At 39.6% G+C, this 21828-nt stretch overlaps 1 protein-coding gene across 1 annotated transcript in view; it reads left to right on the top strand.

The window, feature by feature from the left end:
- Positions 1 to 769: 769 nt before the first annotated feature.
- Positions 770 to 21828, top strand: part of XRCC5 (X-ray repair complementing defective repair in Chinese hamster cells 5 (double-strand-break rejoining)) — a gene marked incomplete at both ends in the record, with an annotated part of 45635 nt that continues 24576 nt past the window's right edge. The window contains 10 exons of the mRNA XM_009866386.1: positions 770 to 818; positions 2321 to 2443; positions 5279 to 5467; positions 8192 to 8306; positions 10018 to 10156; positions 11420 to 11532; positions 15323 to 15385; positions 16065 to 16202; positions 17596 to 17686; positions 18943 to 19076. Of these exons, the coding sequence (XP_009864688.1) occupies positions 770 to 818; positions 2321 to 2443; positions 5279 to 5467; positions 8192 to 8306; positions 10018 to 10156; positions 11420 to 11532; positions 15323 to 15385; positions 16065 to 16202; positions 17596 to 17686; positions 18943 to 19076 (1154 nt within the window). The remainder of the gene's footprint in view (positions 819 to 2320; positions 2444 to 5278; positions 5468 to 8191; positions 8307 to 10017; positions 10157 to 11419; positions 11533 to 15322; positions 15386 to 16064; positions 16203 to 17595; positions 17687 to 18942; positions 19077 to 21828) is intronic.

The following is a 21828-nucleotide window of genomic DNA, read 5'->3' as shown; positions in this document are numbered from 1 at the left end:
TTGGTTACATATTGTAACCCAAGACAGTGTTTTCCGACACCTCAGGTGCAGGTTGCTTGAGCGTACCTACAGTCCTCCTCGCCAATCTTCCGTTGTACCCCTACAAAGGTGATCTATATAGTGTCCCTTTGGGTGTGTTTCACGTGCTGCTTGTCTTCCTATGTTGCCTTTTCTCTTTCTGGCCACAAATGATTGTCGTGAGCTTTACTCCACCTGTCAGAGAAGTGTGCAGCCAGTCAGCTGCGTCCGAGCAGAGACAGTCTTGTTCCTTCTTCAGTGGGTGGGCAGGTGTGCGCGCAGTGATAAAAATACGTTCCCGATGAAAATTGTGATGAGGAAGAAGCTGTGAAGTGATTCCTAGATGCATCTGCTTTGAGGGACGACTTGCATGAGAAAATGGTATCGTATATTGAAAGTCCAAGCAAATTTTCTTTGTGGATCCAAAGAAGCATTGTAAAGATTAGCTTGCTCTTTCGTTGAACTTGAGCTTCTTCATTCACAGTTTAAAGATTGGCCCCTGAAGGAGGCTTTCTACTGTTCCATCAGATAAATGGGGAAGAGACAAGATCACAAAACAGACAAGTTATATAGGAGCCCTTTGCACAGTAGATATCTACAGAGTACTTGTGTCAAAAAGTTTTATGCTTGTTAACTAAAATATGTGTTTGTCAATGTTTGGGAGAGGTGAAAACAGAAAATTGTTTCATAGGAAAGCTGCTTTTGTGACATGATTCATGTTTTAAATAAGATTTTTCTTAAAATTGCTCAGTTCTGGATGCAATTATTGTGTGTATGGACTTGCTTCAGAAGCAAACAATGTGAGTAGGTAACCCAAAGCCTTTTACAGAATTCTTACCTTGCACTTTGGAGCTGATCTGATTTCTTGACAGTATTACATTTCCAGTATTTTGTAAATATGGAAAATGCTTTTTAGAAAAATTAAAATGTTAAAAACAAATAACACACCACAGGAGTCTGTCCCTGCAGAAGCCCCAAGAGACCTCTAGCTTCTCCACATATTCTAAGAGCTTTCTGATACAACTGGGAACTTCGCAATAAATTCTTGAGAGTATTAATGCCATTTTACAAGGCACAAAAACTTCATGTAGTGTCACATTTCTTGTGATCCCTTTTCAAAAAACACTAATTCAGATGTTAAAATGCTGCCAGTTTCATAAGGATGATGGCACACCTTACAAAGAAAACAAAATTAGAAAGGTGAGTTTGTTCAGCCTAAGGAATTAAAGGCTGTTGGAGATAAGGTGGCTGTTTGTAGACATGCAGGCTCTGGGGGATAAACTTGTGGTAGGAAAAGACACTGTTTAAGCTGAAAGAAAATGTTGGCACAAGTGTTACAAAATTATCAGTGAAAGTACTTAAGACTGGAAATGTGACCCAGTGAACTGATGGTCCAAGGAAAGGAAGATAACCTTTCTTCCTCTGAAAACAGAGATTGAACTTGTTAACAAGATTATATGATCTAACTGTGAATGCGGAAGAGTAGATTTAGTGATGTCATTTGTATTTTTATGAATGAAGTCTAAGCGGTGTGGAAAGCTCTATCAATTTAACGGTTAAAACTGAGTTGTGAATTAAAATCAGTGTATTTATGTCAATATAACCTTGAATACCTACAGAGCAGCTGCTTTTGTTTACTTGTGGGTAAATTGCTTGTTTGCACCAAACCCTTTGATACGAAGTTTACCTAGAGTTGAGAAAATACTATCAGGAAATATTCAGGAAAATCACCCCTAAGCTTGAATATCCAGATAAAAGCTGTATCAATTTAACTGTATTTTGTTCTGTCACTCGCAGAACTCGCTGATGTTTATTATTACTGCTTCTTAGTGTATTAAGTAGGCTTTAAAGTCCATCTTATCCAATGCATCTACTGAATTAACTTACTGAAATGGAGCCCCCACCAGCAACGGTAATTTAAAATACATTTTACATTTGCACAAGGACAGACTTAGAGCTGCAAAGGAAATAACCAGTTACAACCAATAAGCAGCGTAACTTATTTTGTTTTCATTGGTGAAAATTGGCAGAATTCTATTCATTTAGATGTAGTTAGTGATTTAAACAGTCACGGGACTCGAGCCCTCCGTATTAGAGGGTAGGAGTGAGTAGGAGGGATATACAGATAAAAACTTAGCATAAATAATAGGAACAGTGGTAGAACTACCAAGTATATTTGATTTTTTTTTTTTTAAATCAAGTATACTACTTTGGTGAAGCTTTAGTTTCATAAAGAAAAATTAGAAAAATGCCATATAGATAGTATTTCTGATATATGTAAACGTTCTTTTTGTATTTTAAGAGGAAAGAAATTTGAGAAGAAACACATTGAACTGTTTACAGACCTTAGTAGCCCTGTCACTGAGGATCAGCTGGATATTATCGTTGCTAACTTGAAGAAAACAGGAATTTCACTTCAGTTTTTGTAAGTATGGAAGAGTCTGATAAATACTATGCCATTTTTTTCAAGGGAAATTATTATTGTTTCTTAGTAACCATCTTGAAGGAGCTGGCGATCGGTTGGTGTATTTTTTTCTGTAGAGGAGTACCGATATGTAATAGGCTTGTTATAAGTACTTCTTTCAATTGCATATGACTTGAATTCCAGTTGTGAACCAAGTCTCCTTGATAAAGTGATGTGCAATTGGACATTAAGATGATGACTACTTCTTCAGTTAAGCTTATAGCTTAGAGCCAAAGCAAAAATGGAAAACAAAAGATCCAGATAATCAGAGAAGTGGGAAGCGAGCCAGAAACAGCCTTAGTGGTTTTGTCACAGCAGTAGCCTGGATCATTTTAGGTACTGGGAAGAAATAACGAGGTAGTTGCAGATGTTTGTAGCCTGATTCTAGTGTCAGTAGAAAAGCAGGTCTGAAGAGAAGGGTTATCATGGTGATGGGCTTGGAAACTAGAAGTGGAAAATGGAAGCGATGTCGTATGTGTTGATACAGGAATCCCTTGGCTGTCTTGGTGTAGGCGTTGAGCTGAAGAATCCATGAGCAGCTGAGATCTGTGTTAGTTGTTGCACGTGATGGTAACATGGGAAGCTACAGGCTCTTTAGTAAAAGTTTATTTAAAGGCAAAGCTTTCTGTGAATGCTAATGTTTGCTGTTCATAACAGATAATTTTGGGGGAGAAGGTTAAAGCTGCAGTTTCACTTCTGACCATTTTAGTATTTACTTTCACCTAAGGGCAGCATTTTGTAAGGAGCTCCCTTGTGAACTTGATAAATGTATTAAATCCATTTGCAGATCCACCTGCGAGATAACATGAGGGGTTAGGTGGGAAAGCACGACTGAAAATCATGGGCAAAAATATTCTTTTTCGCCTGTGCTTGGGAGAGGCTGAATGTAAAAATGTCAGACTACTCAGGTTCTGTCTGCACAGCAAAAGAAGGTGTCCTCACAGCGTGCCTAGACATGCCCCTTCTACCTGATTTGAGCTGTTGTTGGCCCCAGAGGCAGTGGAGATACCAAGAACCTGAGTACGCTGCTGCCAGCCAGAGTCTGTCCTCCAGAGACCCTGGTAGTTAGCTCCTGCTACCTTGTCTCCGTACCTGTGGTTTTGTGGTGCAGACTAGCACAGATGCTACCACCACAGGGTAACGTTGCAGTTTTATTCTGTTGGATTTCTGGTGTACTTTTGTTTTCTTTATTACATAGCAAAAGAAAAGCCCCATGGCTGGCAGAAGCAGTAGGGAAATGTTGCTGCATTAATTGCAGATTTGCAACTTGTCTTCCAGCCTCATGTGCGAATGATGCTTTGAGAAATACCAGTACAAATGCAAAATACACAGGATACTGGTTTAAAAAGAATTTCTTGCTAAACCTTGTCCTTCTGTTATAACCCATCTCTTACATCTCCTTTATTGATTAGGTTGTAACTTGTGGCAAATGGTTTTCCTTCCTCTTATCAAGTGCCGAGCGCATGCTGAGCGCTGTGTAGCTTTGGGTATTACACAGTTCTCGTCACAGGAGTCTTTATGCACGGTTTAATGAAAGTAATCTCACCTTTGTGTATCCAAGGTTTGAAGCTTTTTGCTCTCGTAACAGCTTTAAAATAGAGTTTCTCTCTTTGTCAGTGAATGCTTCTTCCTAAGAAGGTACCAAACACTTTGATGAAGTTTGATCTTTAGTTCTGCTGTGTGTGACATTGTTGTGCATGTTATTAACTCTGCTTATTGTATGTTGCTCCACAGTTGAGTTTAGTGAGGACTAATGAGGTGAAGTAAGGTACAAATCTGTAGGCTTTTATTTTTGAAAACATAATACAATCCTAAAATTCTTTTACTTTGTGGAAATGTGATGAAAGGTATCATGTGGTTCATTCATAATTGGATCAGATGAAAGATTTGAAAAATCTGCAGGCATTGTCAGGGGCACAGAGTAGAGGATTTTACACATCACTCTTTTCTGCGGTTATTGTACTTGGTTAACTTGGTTGTATTTTGAAGAGCAGCAAAATCATTTTATCTGTGACCCCTGGCTAAATTTTTTAATCTGATTCTCAAAGTGCAGAAAAACGTGTCATCTTCAGTCAGAAATTCACCTGGCATTGCAAGCGATTAAAATCTCACAGGAACATTTCTGCCAGAAATACCAAATAGCCCCACTGCAGAGAAGGCCCCATTTCTACATCTGGAGCCGAGAGAGAATCACGGGCCTGGAACGGCCTTTAACAAGTCGTCTAGAGCAATCCTGTCCTTGAGAGTGGGTCGGTTTTAGCTACGTCACTGCTGAGCGGTGTTTATCTGATCTTTTTATAAAGATGGGAGACTCTTCTATCTCCTCAGGCATTTGGTTTTAAAGATTATAGTTTGAAATGCCTTTATCAGGTTTTTGAATGTCTGACCTGACTCCATTATGTTACTTGAGTACAGGCTGAAGGCAAAGAACCTGTCGTTCCCACCTCTCTGCAACAGCTTTCTGTATTTAAGACTCTCTTGTCCTCTGACTCCCTTCTCTATGGGCTTTATTTTCTTCAATATTTTTTCATAGATCTTACTTTCTAATCAGCCTTGTCTTTACTCCCTAAGCCCTGCCTGGATGTTGACATCTTCACTGATGTGTGATGCCCAGAACTGGTGCAGTGCTCTGGTCAAGCTTTTACCAATGCCAAGTAGACCTGAAATACTACTTCGTGTGGTTTGCAGCCAGTGTGGCCCCTTGTGTATCTGAGTGCCGCTAGATAGAAGTTATTGATCTTGATCCGCTTTTTAAGAGGGAAGTTAAAACTTAACGGCTTCTGCTTGTGGTCTTAGTCTGCCATTTCCAGTGGATGTTGACGATGGATGTGGAGATCCAAGTGCCAGCGTACGTTCTCATGTGCACAGAAACTCTTTTCCAAGAAAGGGTTTAACTGAGCAACAGAAGGAAGGCATCGATGTGGTGAGGAAACTGATGCATAATTTGGATGAAGAAGGAGGACTGGAAGAAATTTATACATTCCGGTAAACTTGAGCTAATCCTTTTTATCATACTGTAAATTTACTTCCTGATTTCTTCCCCAAAAGGTGAAATGAATTAAGTAATCAGTCACTTGGCTTCCAGTTTCACTGAAGTTAGTGAATTTTATAACTTACTGTACCTTCAGTCCCTTTCAAACAGCTTCTACAGTGGCTTTAGAAAAGCTTACAGGTTTCAGTGGAAAATGAATTTTGTACATCTGATTTAAAGAAAAAAAATCTGTTTTCTTCCATCTTTAGTGTTGATGGATTTTGGAGGGAATCTTTCTTTAACTGAGATTTCAGAAACACATTTGGGCAAGAGCAGTGCAGGTAGAAGGTCTGCACTTACTGGCAGTCTTTGTTCCTGAATTGCAGACTTCTAGCTCACTAGTTTGTCCAACTCCTACTAATGTTTTGAGTGGTGCTCATTGAATCCCGCTCTTCAATCACAGGCTGCTGTGCCATTGTGCCAAACCATATACTTTTTTAGCAGCATTCTTAATGCAAGAATTGAAAGGTGGTTTTTCACTTTGTGTTTCCCCAGTGAAAAAAAAAAAAATACACTCAGTTGAGAAACAAGCATAATGCATCTATTTGTCTTACGAAAGTCTGATGTTACTGTCTTAGTAGTTCTATTCTGCAATTAATTTTAGACAGTGTGTTTTTTAGGAAGCTGAAACGTGACTGCAAGTGCAGGTGTGAGGTGAGGGTGGTACCTCTAGGTTTGCAAGCTGTAACTGATCTGACTTGTGGAGTTTCCCTCCCTCACTGTGCTCAAGTGATCTGCTTTGCACCTCGGCAGCTGGTTGAACAGTTACTTGAGCATTAGTGTGGATTAGTGAAGAAATGTGTGTCACTGTATGTGTTCCATTCGAGTCAACAGAGCAGTCTGAATCTCTGGAAAAAAGCAGCCTTTGTCATCGCAGCAAAACACTGCACAGAAGAGCAGGGCCTTTCTGGACCTTGTTTATCCCTTAGGATAATCCATGTGCATGAAGCTGCTGTGGTTTGGCCCCTTTATTTTATCACAGGCTCTTGGTAGTGTATAAGCTGGCTTTGCAACATGCTTTCAGGGGAAATCTGAAATCTTTGGATAAATAGGCATTTGGCTAATAGATTAAAGCTTAAGTTGTTTAAGAATATGTGAGGTTTTAGATGCAGTTAAGTTGCTTATCAAGCTTTAAGAAGTCAGCCTGGCAAATCTGTCATGATAATTTACCAAGTTAGATACACTCTCTCTTTTGCAATATTCATTATTAGTGCTAGTAAACAGATTCCGACTCTTGGGAAAATCTGCTGTGTCAGGAAAGTGAGAAAATTTAGTTGTATTTTTTTAGGGTTTGATATTCTGACTGTTGGACAGGAGGTACCTCTGCTGCCACTGGCTTTTGAGGGAAGGAATTAGAGAGCAGAGGAGAAGAGATGTTTTTAAAATGCAAGTTGAAATGTACGTTTGCTAGGGTTTTTCTTGGCTGAGTCTTCTTTGATAACAGGAAGCATGACACTTAGGTATTTGATTTTCACAGTCATCCTTGGATATGTGTGTTGCAATACTTCTAATGATGAACCAACATGTTATTTTAAAAAATCTCATATTGATGTATATACTGCCAGAAAAAAATAACCCATCACCCTTCCCCTTCCCTATTTCTTTCTTTCTATACAGAAAAAAAAAAACCAAAATGTGAGTGTGTAGCTCATTCTAAAAATCCCAGTGCATTTTCTCCCCTTGTCGTGCGTCTGGTAGAATTTTTGGAAAAACTCTGCTCATCCTAAGAAACTTGAAAAGTGTCTTGCCGGGTTGAATTCTATACTAATGTTTTTAGGAATTGAAGTTAATTTCTGCTGGACAAGTGCTTTAATAGAGAGAGAGGTAGATTTTAGGTCTTACTGTGATGTGAAAAAGATGAAGTCCACAGTGTTTTATCGTTGCTTCATCGTGCAATAAGATTTTTTCCCAGAATGCTGCATTGGAATTTTACAGCAAAAGAGCTGATAAGTTTTTACTAGCTGAAAGCTGTTCTAGGGTACAAGCCTGTTTGGTTTCACAATAATATATTGTAAGTTACTTTTACTGTAAATTTTAATGTTTTGGACTGCATTGCTTAAAGTCAGTTAAATTAACACTTTTTAGGATAAAATTACTACGGTACCTTTTAGTAATGTTTTATGAACTTATATATAAGCTGTTTAGGCTAGAAATATTCAAGGCAGGTTGTTCCTCTCTAAAAGGTGAAAACAATGAGTTCATTAGTACTGTATTAAAAAAAAGTGTGAGAAGTTAATTACTACACAAACAAAATCCTGTTAATTGAAACTGAATTCTTTATTTTTTCACCCCCAGTGCAGAAAACATTTTGCTACATTTTCTAATTTGGCTTTTTCAGCTAACTACACGTCCTAATGGAGTGAGCACAGAAAAATGTAAAGTGCTTAATAAGCAATCTTGTAGTTCCATTACAAGACCGAACACACTGCCTTTAAGCACTAATGTCACACCATCATAAAGGCTCGAGATGGGAATAATCTCCTGTTCCACCTCTTTCTTCGTTCTCTTTTCTGACAATAGTGAATAATAAGATTATTTGTACAGTTTATATTTTAATGCTTCATGTGGTTTAAGCTAAAACAATTGGACTGTAACATCTGCTTTAAGAGAGCGTAGGTCTATAGTATTTTATTACAGTTCACCAGAGTTCATTTCTGTTTCCCGATTCCTTACTTTAGTGAGAGCCTGGAGCGTCTTTCAATGTTTAAGAAAATAGAAAGAAGACCTATGCCTTGGCCCTGCCAACTCACTATTGGTTCTAATTTATCTATAAGGATTGTGGCCTACAAATCAGTAAGTTCATGGAATCTTATGTTTTAATGTATTTTGGCAGCAAGTTAGGTGCAGCTGCATGTTTTTTCCTTAAAGCTAAGAGAGTAAAAGATAAAACAACAACCAGAATAATTACGATAGGGATTTTATGTGCGTAGAAGCTAGTACATCTAGAACTGTGGTTCCCACAGCAACTCTAGCTTCATCATATTGTATACATACGTTAAAGAACTGAAATTCACCACGTACAGAAAAAGAAGTAATTGCTCGCTATGCTGTGACACTTAATGGAATTGAAGTTGACAAACCTGGTTAAGAAGGATGCGATTGTGTGAAGCTTCCCATTTGGCAGCAGTGATATGTGTGCAGCGCAGCCAGAGTTAATAGATATTTCTTAAGCACTAGATGTGAGAGGAATGATGCAGATGTGTGTGTAAGATGGTGACTGTAAATGTTTTACCAGCTATGTTTCAAATCGCATCTACTGCTACTTCAGATACGGGAAAAAAAGGTGCATTTTTTCAACTTGTTTGCTTTAGACTGTTTGGCAGAGCTTTTGCGCGGTCTGTTTCCCAGTTTATATGGGTCCTTCTCACAGTGCTCGGGAAGAAGTAAGCGTATTTAAAGACAGAAAAGGTGCAAAATTCAAGTTACTGAATAAATAACAGGGAGCTATGTAGCGTGGGAGCAGTGATGAATCTAGTGAGATGGAGATTAATTGTTTTGTTATTTGAACCCAGGACTAAGAGTCTGGCTAATATTGCAAGGTTTCAGGAAGGTGTATTGTCAAGTTGAAATATATCTTATTTCAGAGAGATGGGCATACTAGCCTTGAAAATGATCTCTGCTGCCAGCTTTTTATTTATATTTATTTGTCGTTTTTCTTTTATTAGGATATTGTGCCAGGCCTGTACAAATCTGCAGTAAGAGTCTCTTCCGACAGGTGTTTACACACAAAATAAATTAAACTTGGGAGAGGAAGCAACAGGAACCAAGAAAGTGACTGGCCTGAGGTCACAGAGCAGTTGGGTCAGAGCCAGGAATAGACTCGTGATATGTACTGACATAATCTATTCTGGCTTTTCTGCTTTCTCCCCACTTCTCCATTTTTCTTCTAATTCACTGAGTATACCATCAATTCCACTAAAGCAGAGAGAAAAGAAAGCATTTGTCTTTCCCTGTAGTTGGAAAATACTCAGTCAGTGCAGATACTTACTACTACTTTCCTCTCCCAGTCTCATAGCGCAGCTGGGATCTTTGCCTGCCTTTGGAGCAGTTACAATAGTACAGGGGGGTTTTATGCTGCCGTGTGGTAACCCTGCAGAATGGGGGCAAACCAGCCGAGTGAACATCGAGTCTTCTCGTACCTTTAACATATCTTAATGCTTTGTCAAAAGGGTTTGTGTAGGTGGAGGGAGTAAAATGCATAGCAGGCAAGTTACATGTTATTCTGTGACTAAAGGACTTCCACAGATGACTTAGCCTGTGAATAACCAAAACAGGTTTGCAGTTAGTATGATATAGTTGAGGTGTTGGGTCTCACACAGATGGAACAGTGTGCTGAAAACACTGTGCTACCCGTCAAGAGATGCCTATTTGGGACTGTCATTATTAGTCCATCATTGGCAAAACAATGCAGCGCTTGGTCCAAAAATGTTTTGCGTATTCTGGTAAGGACTCTGGGTCCCAGTGAAATACTAAATGTTTGTTTTCTTTGAATTCTGATACAAAGGTCACAGAAGAAAAGGTGAAAAAAATTTGGACAATTGTGGATGCTAAAACCCTCAGAAAAGATGATGTGCAGAAAGAAACTGTTTACTGCTTGAATGATGATGATGAGACAGAGGTTCAGAAAGATGACACTATTCAAGGTATGACTTCTTTATGTGCACCCTGAAGGCAAACCAAAGATAATGGCTTGTACTCTGAAATCACCTAAGTGCCTTTTAGTTTTATACTTTGAAGCCTAGCTGTGATCTTAGAATGTAAGCTCTGTAAGTTGGTGGAACACAGAGACTGTATGTGTGACTCTTTGTCTTCATGTGTTTTAAAATTCTTGCTTTTGCCAGCAATAGGAATAATAGTAATACCACCAGGTGGAACCTGGGAAGCACTACAGCTTCCTGAGCTGTTCTGTGAGGGACAATACCTCAGTGAGTAGTGCTGGTACCTTCGTTCTGTTTTCAAATCTTCAGTTGTACTGATAACATGAATGCTTTCCTGCCACTGCTTTGTTTCTAGATAAGCAACTGCTCTAGATAATTGGGAAGATGAAACCATTAAAAGAACGTTTAATGATCAGGAATCTATTAGCTTTGCTGTTTAAATTCTGTAACACGTTCTGTCTGAAGTAGTGGTATGCAGAGTATTTCTTTTATAAACTTCAGCTTCCTTCTGAGTGGATTAAATTCCTTAGAAGACTAAAGGCCCCAGAAACAGCATGAAATAGCCTACTTTTTAAAGTGAAGTTAAGCAAATAGCCTTAGTCTGTAATGATATAGTAAAGTGATGAGATTACAGGGTGGATATTGGAGCTTGAGGTGGAGGAATAAGTATTTAGAACATGTGATACCTCAGAAAAACTAACAGCTTTCTATTTTGTGGAGATATCCTTGTAATGTAAGGCATGGGAAGTAAAACATAGAAATATATAAAGACCACTTCTGCATACAAGAGTGTTTTGTTTTTTCATTGCATGTGAGGACGTGTCTCGCCTCCACTGGTAACAGATTTTCTCTGAATCCCTTCTGGTGTAATTTCCTGATAATTTCCTGGTATGTTTGGGGTTTTTTGTATTACATTTGCGGGGAGTGTTGCAGTCTATTTGCTGAAATCTAGTCTGTGAGCGTAACTTTGTTGGCCACGGTGTTCAGTTCCCTTATTTTCTTTCCTTGTCTCTCTGAGGGTAGCTGTGTTACGTAAAATGATATACAAGGAGTGCAACTGCTGTTTGTGAAGTAGAAACTGTGTCTATAGGGTGTGTGGTTTTTTGTTAACAGGGAAAGTAATTTGATGAGCGTGTGTGGAGTGTAGCTGTGGGCCATGCGTGCATTGTTCAAATATTCAGAGAGCTAATTTCAGTGTTAGAATTGTAGGCCCATATGCTTACCAGATGCTCTTCTCTTGGTCTCCAGGGTTTCGCTATGGAAGTGATATAATTCCTTTTTCCAAGGAAGATGAAGAGCACATGAGATACAAAACAGAAGCAAAATGTTTTTCCGTTTTGGGATTCAGCAGATCCTCTCAGGTACAGCGCTAAACTTCCCATTCAACCTTCTGGGTTGTTCAAGACGATTGATCTTGGTTTGAATTCACGAAAGTTGTGGTCTTGTACTGAATTTCAGTACTGGGAATGGAGTATCTGCAGGGGTGACTTACTTGCTGATTCTAGTACGTGTAAACAGTGTGTAGTCACAGGAAGGAGAGAAGCTCATGAGCATGGCTGTTGTGCCCTCAAGTGCAGCTAGAGCCACGGAACCTGGGTCTCTGCGAAGTGAAAACGGGTGTTGTCTTACTTCATCTCGCAAACTTCAATAGTGACACCAGATCTGCAGCAGAAGATGATTTCTCTTTGTTCAGGTCATGCAGAAGCCTTTTTGGGCTTTGTCCAGCCAGGAGTGTTCTTTTTAACAGAAGAAGCGTTTCCCTCCTCATTAGAGAAATGCTAAAGAAAGCATGAGAGCTGACTGCATTGATTCTTATTCCCATAAGGATTGGTTGTGAACTGTGACTTCCTTCTTGTTTCTACTACAGCAAAAGTTAAAGGTAGTGAAGACTTCATGAAGTAAAGATAGCATAATTCAAAACCTCTCCATATTTCAATGAGGTGCTTGATGTGTGTTGTATTTTATTGACCTGTACTTGTCTTATTAATTTCACCTGTAAGTTGTCAGAAACATACACTGGGCAAGTACCTTAGCAAAAGTTATCCAGCACAAGGTGATTTGCTGCAGAAAATCCAAGACTTAAGCATCAGGAAAGCCTTAGACAAAGGCTTTAACAAAACCATTCTTGAAGTAGGACACATGAGTACGTACACAGGTGTGAGTGCCAGTGTTGCTGGAAATGTTAAACTGCTCCCACTCTTTTCAGCAGGTTATTGCACAGAGTGAATGAAACTTTTTTTTCTTCTGAATTCCCTGCACCCTGTCCCCTTCACCATTCAAAACTAAAAGGAATCCTAGGGCCGCTCGGCACCTTCTATTCTGGAAGCTCCCAGCCCTGCTCCTCTTTGAAATGTCTCCCTGGCTGAACAAACTCAAACCCTTGATGAAGGCTGAGGAATCATTACCAGGATGGAAAGATGTCAGTGAAATAGGAATTATTTGTGGGAGCTTCTTCCCAAATGGGTGCAACTAAAGATACTTTTGCTTTACGGTACAGGTGGCACAGAGACCCCTGCGTGTTGCTAGGTGTGCCCCCAGACCACTGCAGTGGTCCAGAGCATATTATTAACAGAAGAGCCAGGAAGCTCTGTGGATTTATTGAAATAAAATACACCAGCCTAAATGGGAGCTGTAATCTGGTGGATCCTTGAGGGCATTCACAACCTCAAGTTGTTAAGTGACACAGGAGCTCGTGTACTGAAAGTGATGGGTCGAGGAAACCTCTCATGCTTGAGCTTATACGCCCTGAAGTGGCCGGGGCAGAGAAACGTTTGGTGCTGCTAAAACCTGTAGTGGGAACTGGGTCTGACAAGTGAAATGTTGTATCTGAACCCAGTGCATAAAATATTTATTGCTTTTGGTAATTTTTATGAGGTGCTCCTATTTTCTGTGGATTTTACAACAAATAGAAATTAGATTTTGCATAAAGTGTGCTCTGGTCCTGTTACTGAGAGTGTCAGTACTTATGCCCAGTAGTAGTTGCATAGACCTCAGTGGAATAAAATTATTCAAGTGTGTTTGCAGGATTAAAATTGCCCTGTATAGATAATGGTATCAAGAAGTTTTCAGCTACAGCCAGAATTTTCAAGACCCATGCTTTCCTTGTGTTTTGGCTCCTGAATTTTATTGTTTGGAATCATAATACTGACGCTATTCAAATGTATGTTTTATATTAAACTGTTTCTTTTAGAAACTTTGGAGAAAAGATAATTTATTATTAACTAGAGAAACTGGAACAGCTCCAAATATATAATTAAAGAAGGAATAGAACCACCTTATATTATTTTTCTGAGTTATTCACATCCCTCAGGAAAGAAGATCAGAGACCGCTTAAACTTTGATTTTTAATTTATAAGCAATGCCATGTAAATCAAGAAAAAATACTTGAAAATGTTACAAAGGGGCTTTTCTTTCTTGCAAACAATAAAAGATGTAGTGTTACATGCATCTAGTTATTTATACTATACTGAACATAAAATTTCCTGAGCTTTAAAAGACAGAAGAGCAGAGAATAATTGCAGGTAGAATAATCTGAGTTGAAGAATTGTGCTGCAGTACGTTAAATACATCTACTCTGATGCAAGTTGTCACTGACTTCCAACAGCAGTATGGCAATTTGCTAAATAACGAAACTCCAGGTTAGATTGGACACAGTGTAATTTGGAGAGACTTTCTTTAACAAAGAAAAGTCATTTTAACCAGCGTTCATAGGAGTGTGCAGACTTTGTGACAGGTTTTCCACTATTATAGTGTTTCTCTGAGTGGGTCTTGCAGCCTCTGTCGCTCCAGCGATTCCAGCAATGCCCCTTGATGAAATGATATATTTTGGGGGGGAGAGTGGGGAGGGGTGCGTGTCAGCCACGTTCATGAGCAGCATAAGCGCTGCCAAGAGAAGCGGTGCTGTGCCAGCGCAGCTGTAAAGACTTCATGTTGATTCATTAAGGATGCGACTTTTTTCAGCTCCTTTTTGACATATCTTTGCTAGGAAAATTTAATAGCATAGATGCGATGTCAGGTTTAGGTCTTTTGGTAACTACCATTGTTTTCCACGCTGACTTTTGAACGGATGCCGAATTATTCAAACTGGTAACAGCTGCAAGTACCAGAGCTTTTCATTCCTGCCCGTCAGTAGGAACATCTGAGAATGTCCAGCTGGATATCACATATCCATATTCAGTGATAAATCATAGAATCACAGAATCATAGAACAATTCAGGTTGGAAAAGACCCTTGGGATCATCAAGTCCAACCATTAACCCTACACTACAAGGTCACCCCTAAACCATATCATCCAACACCCCATCTAAATGACACTTGAACACATCCAGGGATGGCGACTCAACCCCCTCCCTAGGCAGTCTGGTCCAGTGTCTGAGCACTCTTTCTGTGAAGAATTTCTTCCTAATGTCCAGCCTAAACTTGCCCTGTTGCAACTTGCAACCATTCCCCCTGGTTCTGTCCCTAATTACCTGTGAGAAGAGACCAGTACCAACCTCTCTACAATGTCCTTTCAAGTAATTGTAGAGCGTGATGAGGTCCCCCCTCAGCCTCCTCTTCATCAAACTGAACAGCCCCAGCTCCCTCAATCGCTCCTCATAAGGTCTGTTCTCCAGGCCCTTCACCAGCTTTGTTGCCCTCCTCTGCATTCGCTCCAACACCTCGACATCTCTCCTATGCTGAGGTGACCAAAACTGAACACAATACTCAAGGTGCGGCCTCACCAGTGCTGAGACAGAGGGACGATCACCTCCCTTCTTCTGCTGGTCACAAAACGTCTAACACAAGCCAGGATGCCGTTGGGCTTCTTGGGCACCTGGGCACACTGCTGGCTCATGTTCAGCCGGCTGGCAGTTAGAACACCCAGTCCCTTTTCCGCCGTACAGCCTTCCAGCCACCCTTCCCCAAGGCTGTAGCGTTGCAGGGAGTTGCCGTGACCAAAATGCAGGACCCTACACTTGGCTCTATTGAATTTCATACAGTTGAATGAAAATATGAAACATAATACAGGGCTTTAACTTCCATGCATGATAATTAAATTTGGTGGCTTCTCACTTGAATCATAGGGTAGTTGCTTCATAATTTAATTAGTCCAGTTGCATTAATGACATTTTTTTTTGTATCGGGATAACTCCTGACCATTTGAATCTGTAGATCCAGAGGCAGTACTACATGGGCAACCAGGTTCTGAAGGTCTTTGCAGCGAAAGATGATGAGGTAAGGTGAACTTAGGTAAGTTTAATGCTGAAGGTGTTCTGTAGAACAGAAAAGGGGTGGTGATTGAGGTAGTCCTGTCTTTCCATCTAATAAAACAAATATTTTTAATGTAGCTTGCAGAAGTCTGGTTCCATTGCCAATTAGGATGAAAAGAAGTTGGGTTAGACCCCAAATGAACACCGTATCATGAAAAATGAGAAACTGGTAAATAATAGGGCATAGGGAACGTGGAATTGGTGCTTAAGTCCATTCTCATGCAGAGCAATACTGTGGCCTGTCACTGTGTTACTTAGAACAGACCTCTGAACTTCTTTTAAATATTAGAGGTAAAAACCTCACTGTAGTGCTCTGATGTGTTCCTTTAAGGGTCTGACTTCCCTCCCTGTTGCTCTCTCTCTTGTAATACTTCTGAGAGCTCTTCACACCTAGTGGAAAAGGTGGAACGTGCTGATTCTGAAGTCTGCTCAGCTTTGAATGGATCCACTGTCGTGATGAGATTTGACCTTTCTGATTCTTCATTTTTTGAACATGAAAAGTGCTTGTGTTGAAGTTAGAGCTGAAATGAGAACTAGTCTTGACTAAATCAATGCTGTTGAATTCACTGCGAAAGATGTATTTCAGCAGTGATGAGAACTTACATGACTCTCTAGACTTTTTTCTGGTTTTTTTTTTTGTACAGAATGCAGCAGTTGCTTTTTCTGCCCTTGTTCATGCGTTGGATGAGCTGAAAGTGGTAGCTATAGTGCGTTATGCTTATGATAGAAGAAGCAACCCACAAGTCGGAGTAGCTTTTCCATACATTAAGGACGCATATGAGGTAATTTTTTACTCTTACCTTCCTGCAGAGAGACCCCCTATTGATGCTTTACAAATACTTGTTAATAAGTGGTCATATTTGAAGCCTAAAAATTTGCAGTGTTGTGTAATACCAGAAGAAACCAATGTAACTTTTCAGAGTGATTTAGGAAATAGTACCAAGTCTTAGGACAAGGAAGTAATAAATGGTGTAAAGAAAATTCCTTATAAAAAATAGGTTGAAAATAATGCCATATGTTTTTATTATTACCCTCTATGTTACAGATTTAGATAACTGATTTTTATTTCAAGAACATAGTAATAATTTAATTTTCTTTTCCTGGCAATCTCATCTTTTTTGTATCTAGAAACAGTGTGATCACATAGTTATGTAATAAGTTACCACTGTTTTCTTGCTGTGTTACTACCTACCTCTGCATACAACCCAAAGCTGCACTAGATTCTTTCATTTTCTTAAACTGCAAAATTTATCTCCAGGTTGCTTGGTAGTGCAAAATGTGAATGTGATAGTTGGCGTGGCATTTCGTGCATGTCCAGCCACGCTGTTGTCATTAGATTTCCACGTCAACTGGGACTGAGACGAGGAGCTCACAGCGTTTAAAGCTGTTGTTTAAATTCTTATGGAGAGTTAGGAAGAGACTAATATTTTTATTTACTTGAAAATGTTATTTTAAAAAATAAGAGAAAAAAATGAAATCTGTTTCTTAGGAAAAACACACACAAAAAAAGTTCCATATACAGCAGAATCGTATTTGAAATAATTTTTTTAACATTCTGAGAGACTCAGGAACAGCACAATGTGCCAGAATTTTTGTGGCATATGTTCCCAGTGATCGATCTTACGAGAGCCTATTGAAAGAGCTAAATATGTATAACATGGCTAAGCGGTGACGAAAGTGGGGGGTGGACATAACAATTTTCAGGCTTTTGAAGGATATAAACATAAAGGATGGGAAGGAATTATTTAGGGTGGTATGAACTGGAGGTGGTATTTGAATAAAGAAAAAATCAGGCTGAGAATGTTAAAAATACAAAACTGACTTTTGACTTTGAAACACAGTAAGCTGTGAGAAAACCTCCCAAAGCGCCAGTAGATGGGTTATTTAAAGCTTGGCTGATTGGAACTGCACAGGAGAAAAGGATCAGGTGACCTGGGAAGTCTTAATTTCGCCAGCAGAAAAATGAGGAGTGTGGCCATTGCTATATTATAAAATAATACTTGTTTTATTCTGCTGGAAACTGTTACTCTGTAAATATTTACGTATTTTGGTACACACAGATATTAGATGTTTGGATTTTTTGTGTTTTTATATTACCCTGATAGGGCACTCTGGGATACTTTAGAGTTTCTTTCTTCAAGCTCAGTTGGTTGTTTCTTCCTCTGTCTCGCTCAGTGTCTCATCTATGTGCAGCTACCCTACATGGAAGACTTAAGACAGTACATATTTTCATCCTTGAAAAACAATAAAAAATGCACTCCTACAGGTAAGATAGTCCTTCTCTGGGCAACCAGACAAAGAAATCTACTTGTCTTCCTTTAAGACACTCTAAAGGAGTTAGGATGTTTGTCTTTTTGATGAAAACATAAGCTTTGTCGTTATTTTGGCTTAAAGAAAAAAAACCCAGCCCTTTGGGAATATATTATGGTGATGGCATCTTGAAGCGTAAAGTCCGTATCAGAACTTTTCCAGCTTAGGTGTGGGCTGAGCAGACTTGAGGTTGGCAGGCAGTCTTTTAAAACTGTCCTATTAAATGACTTCTGGCTGGGGTTGCAGGATTATTAGTCCCACGGGATCTCTGTCGTAGAGATCTAAGATTTAGTCCTCCATATCCTTTAATCTTTGTGGGACTGAATGGCGAGACCTGGTGGGAGCTACAATCTGTGATCAGCTCATTAGAATTAGAATAGAGACATCCACTCCGTTGGTAGAAAGCTGCTCCTGTAGCCAGCTGTGGCAGGCGTGTTAATATACTGTACAAACCCAAAGGTGGTATTTTCTGTGGTGTGTTGCTTCTTGAAACATAGGCTTACTGCTGTCCAGGATCAGAGGGAGGATGTCTTTGGAGAGCCGTAGAGCACGCAGCCGTACAGCTCGACTCGCTGTTCTCAGAATTTTGCACAGCAAGGAGCAGAAATGGGCGTAGTTTGAAGTCCGCTCCAGCTTCTTTAATTTGTTACGAGATCCGCTGAATGGGCATCTGCATGTTGGGGAGTATCAAGTGTGCTGGGCTGCTTCTGAAACAGTTTCTGTTTTCTTGCCTGTAACCAGCAGTTGGAGAAAAATCTAAAACCTGTCTTACCAAAGCAATGGTTGACTGTTGTGAACTGTGTTAATTTGCAGTCGCAACTTTTAAAATTTATATTACGCCATTTAGCTTTTTTAAACCAACTGTTCTCCTTATTTTCTAAGTGGCCTATAAACCTTCTGTTGCAAATAAAAACATCTTGAAAAAGAAGAAAAATGGAAGCAGAAAGGCAGCAATAATTGAGGTCTTGGGGGAGAAAAAGAAAGGCTTTATAACTTCACAATGTAGTCCTTAAATAAAGCAAGGAGTTTATTACTGTATCCATTATCCATATTCTTTATTGGCACATCTGCATCTGCAGCATATTCTGTGGCATGTAATGACTTGGTCAAAATCTCACATTATGAAATGAATCTTCATTTGTAAATTGTTTCAAGAAATGCATCCATCTGCGAGCGTATTTAATTTTTCTTTGTATGTAATCACTACCTTAGCGGATCAGTTGTCTGCTGTTGACTCTTTGATTGATTCTATGAATTTGGTTTATGAAGATGATGATGGAGAAACTTTTGAGGACCTGTTTAAGCCCAGCAAAATCCCAAACCCTCATTTTCAGAGGTTGTATCAGGTGAGTTGGACTTACTTTGTTAAGACTTTTCACCTTCCTACCTTTCTGCAGTTCATAATGGAAAGATCTGCATTGTGAAGATGGGAATATAAATTCTTCTGCGTTTAAGTATTTCTGTGTTGTCCCTGACATAGATCTTAATCTTAAAATTCCAATTTCCGGGAAGCAAGGGAAGTTAAACCTCAGCTGAAATGTCTGCAGCAGTGTCAGTGATATTCACAGGTGCCTACCCTAGGAAAATTAAAACTTGCTTGGGTCCCTCGACACTGTGTTGCAGCGATTGTGGTGCAGACATAGAGCTGGTCTTCAGCTTCTAGGCAAAGGGAGAAATTAATTGCCTGACAATCAGCGATCTCTTTAGCTTCTCGTTTATGTCTCATCAAATCTTGAGTTGCTTTTCTGTGCATTGTTGCATCTAGCAGTAGTTCCAAAACACATCAGTCTGAGTTGAACTTGACCTGAAATAAATGGTGAACTGGTTGACATTTAAAATATTCCTTTTGGTTGTCTGAGCTGATGCATTTTACAGGCAAGCAGAACAGTTCACACTTCTTGCAGTTGTTGTATCAAACTGCCTGTTTTGATCTACATTCCTTTCATACCGTGCAGATTTTCATTGCAGTTGTGAGGGTGAGAGACTTAATTATACATTTGAATTCAAGTGTTCAAAAAAAATGACACAGCAAATTTAAAAATAAAGAGAATTATGTTGCAATGTATGCAGCTGCAGAATTGTTTTGTATACACAACCATGGAGATATATTGAGTGCATGACTCCATTCTGAAAATTGACTAAAAATGGTATTGTAGCAACTGTGTTCATCACATCTCAGCAATTCAAAAGGGACTTTTTTCAGTTTACAAGTAGGAAGAAGATGCTTTTTTTAATTAAGAAAGCCTACCTTAGCTTCCAGAAGCCTTCCTACCTCAGTAGTGTAAAAAAACCCGCGTGTAAACCCACTGTCTTCAAATCCTGCTCTGACACCTGAAGAACTCTGTGTTCCCTTCAAATTCTTCCAGTCATATTGACAAGACAGGAAGTAACTGAATGCAAGATCTGGTCAGTAGAAGGTTAGTACTGGGCAAGAGCTTAAAATGGATTGAGCTCTGCGTGGCTCATTCTAGGAAGGATTGTAAAGCTTGGGTATTCCAAAACAAATACGGGTTTGCTTGTAGAAGAAACACATAAGGGAGAGAATTTCTGCTCTTGCATTGCTAGATACTGTGTTGCATTCTTGTGGTTCCGGGGATGTTGCCTGAGGATGAAGGATTTTTCTTCAGGCGCGCTGTTTGTTTCCTGAAGCAGTGTGATGGTGCTGTCCCAGCGATTAAGTGCTGCCAGAAAAGAGTAACTCACCAGTTGCCCTAAAGGATAATAGGATTTTGTAAGGGTGAATGCCACAGGTGAAAAAAGTATTTATTGACTGTTTCAGTGTGCTAGGTAGCATGCAGCTCCTGTCTGCAGTGCTTGCTGTTTATAAAAGTCTAAATTACCAGTCCTTTTAAAGCTTTCTTTTGGCCCCACGCAGCCCAGTTTTTTTGTCTTGGTTACAAAACTGCTGTTAATCCTTATAAGTTGCAGAAAGGTTGTTCTCTCCTTTGCTGTAAGCGTGTTCCAGATTCTTAGTATTTTGCTCTCAGACCAAGTGGCACTGCTGGTTCCTTAAGAACTATGGAGAAAAATTTTATGTCGTCTTTTGAATGTAGGCGGTGAATTGGTTGGGCTGAACAGGACCTATAAATGGTTTGGAAAAATAACTCTGAGAAAGAATGAACTCCTCCTTCGTTTCCTTGCTCTGTAGCCTCATGAAGATATTTGGAATGATAAGTGACAAGAGCCAGAATTTAAACAGAAACATCAAGCTAAATTATATCTCTGGAAGTAGTGGTAGGCATCAGGAAATGACAAAGTGGGTGGAAAAGAGTTGTTAGTGCTTACTGCAGTGGAAGATGAGGAATACCTATCATCCAGAGTTTCAGCTTTTATTCCTTACTACCCGAAAAGCCGAAGTGAACTTCCATGGCTTTTATGGTGGCCAACTTCCAACATAATTGTTTAAGTTGTTCCTCTTAACTACGGGGCTTTGAAGCACAGAAGTCATTTGAGGAATGCAGTGCATGTCATTTGACAGCCAAATAAACAAACTGCTCCACGTTGGTTGTTCTGTGCTGGGACAGACCCAGGGGGAAGGTTTGTGGGGACAGTGGCCTGCAGCATCGCACAGTTTGTGGGATCCAGCTGCAGAGCCTGGATCGGTGCTGTAATTGCTCTTGTTAGGCAGAAGTGACCTTAGAGGGCTGAAGTCATTAATAAGTGATTGGACTGTATGATTATGTTCTTTCAAAAAGCGGAGCAGCAGGGGAAGAGGGGGTTGCTCATCAAAGTCTCTTAAGGGCTTTCAGCAACAAGAAATCTTATCTTTGGTTCAATGTAGTGGATCTGTTGGAAGGTCAGTTGGAAATTGGTACCGAGCAGGTGTAAACTGAACTCTTAAGACACTTGTGTTGGGCTTCAGTTCGCACAAGTTTAACCACCAAAAAGCTAGCCTGTCTAGAGTAAGCAGAGTTGTCCAAATCTATTCCATAATCCATGAAGAAAAGAACCTTGGGGAAAGAATAGATCTTTCTTGTTTCAGAGATCATAAGTACATGATAGTTTTGGTTGTGTAGAATGAGTATGTGAGTGGTAGAGGCTTATCTTTTAGGGAGATTAATTTATCTCCTGTGTTACAAGGCTTTAAATATTATCAGG

Source organism: Apaloderma vittatum, unplaced genomic scaffold (genome assembly GCF_000703405.1).
Source record: "Apaloderma vittatum isolate BGI_N311 unplaced genomic scaffold, ASM70340v1 scaffold6290, whole genome shotgun sequence".
Lineage (NCBI taxonomy): Eukaryota > Metazoa > Chordata > Aves > Trogoniformes > Trogonidae > Apaloderma > Apaloderma vittatum.
This window is presented reverse-complemented; position numbering and strand designations above follow the sequence as displayed.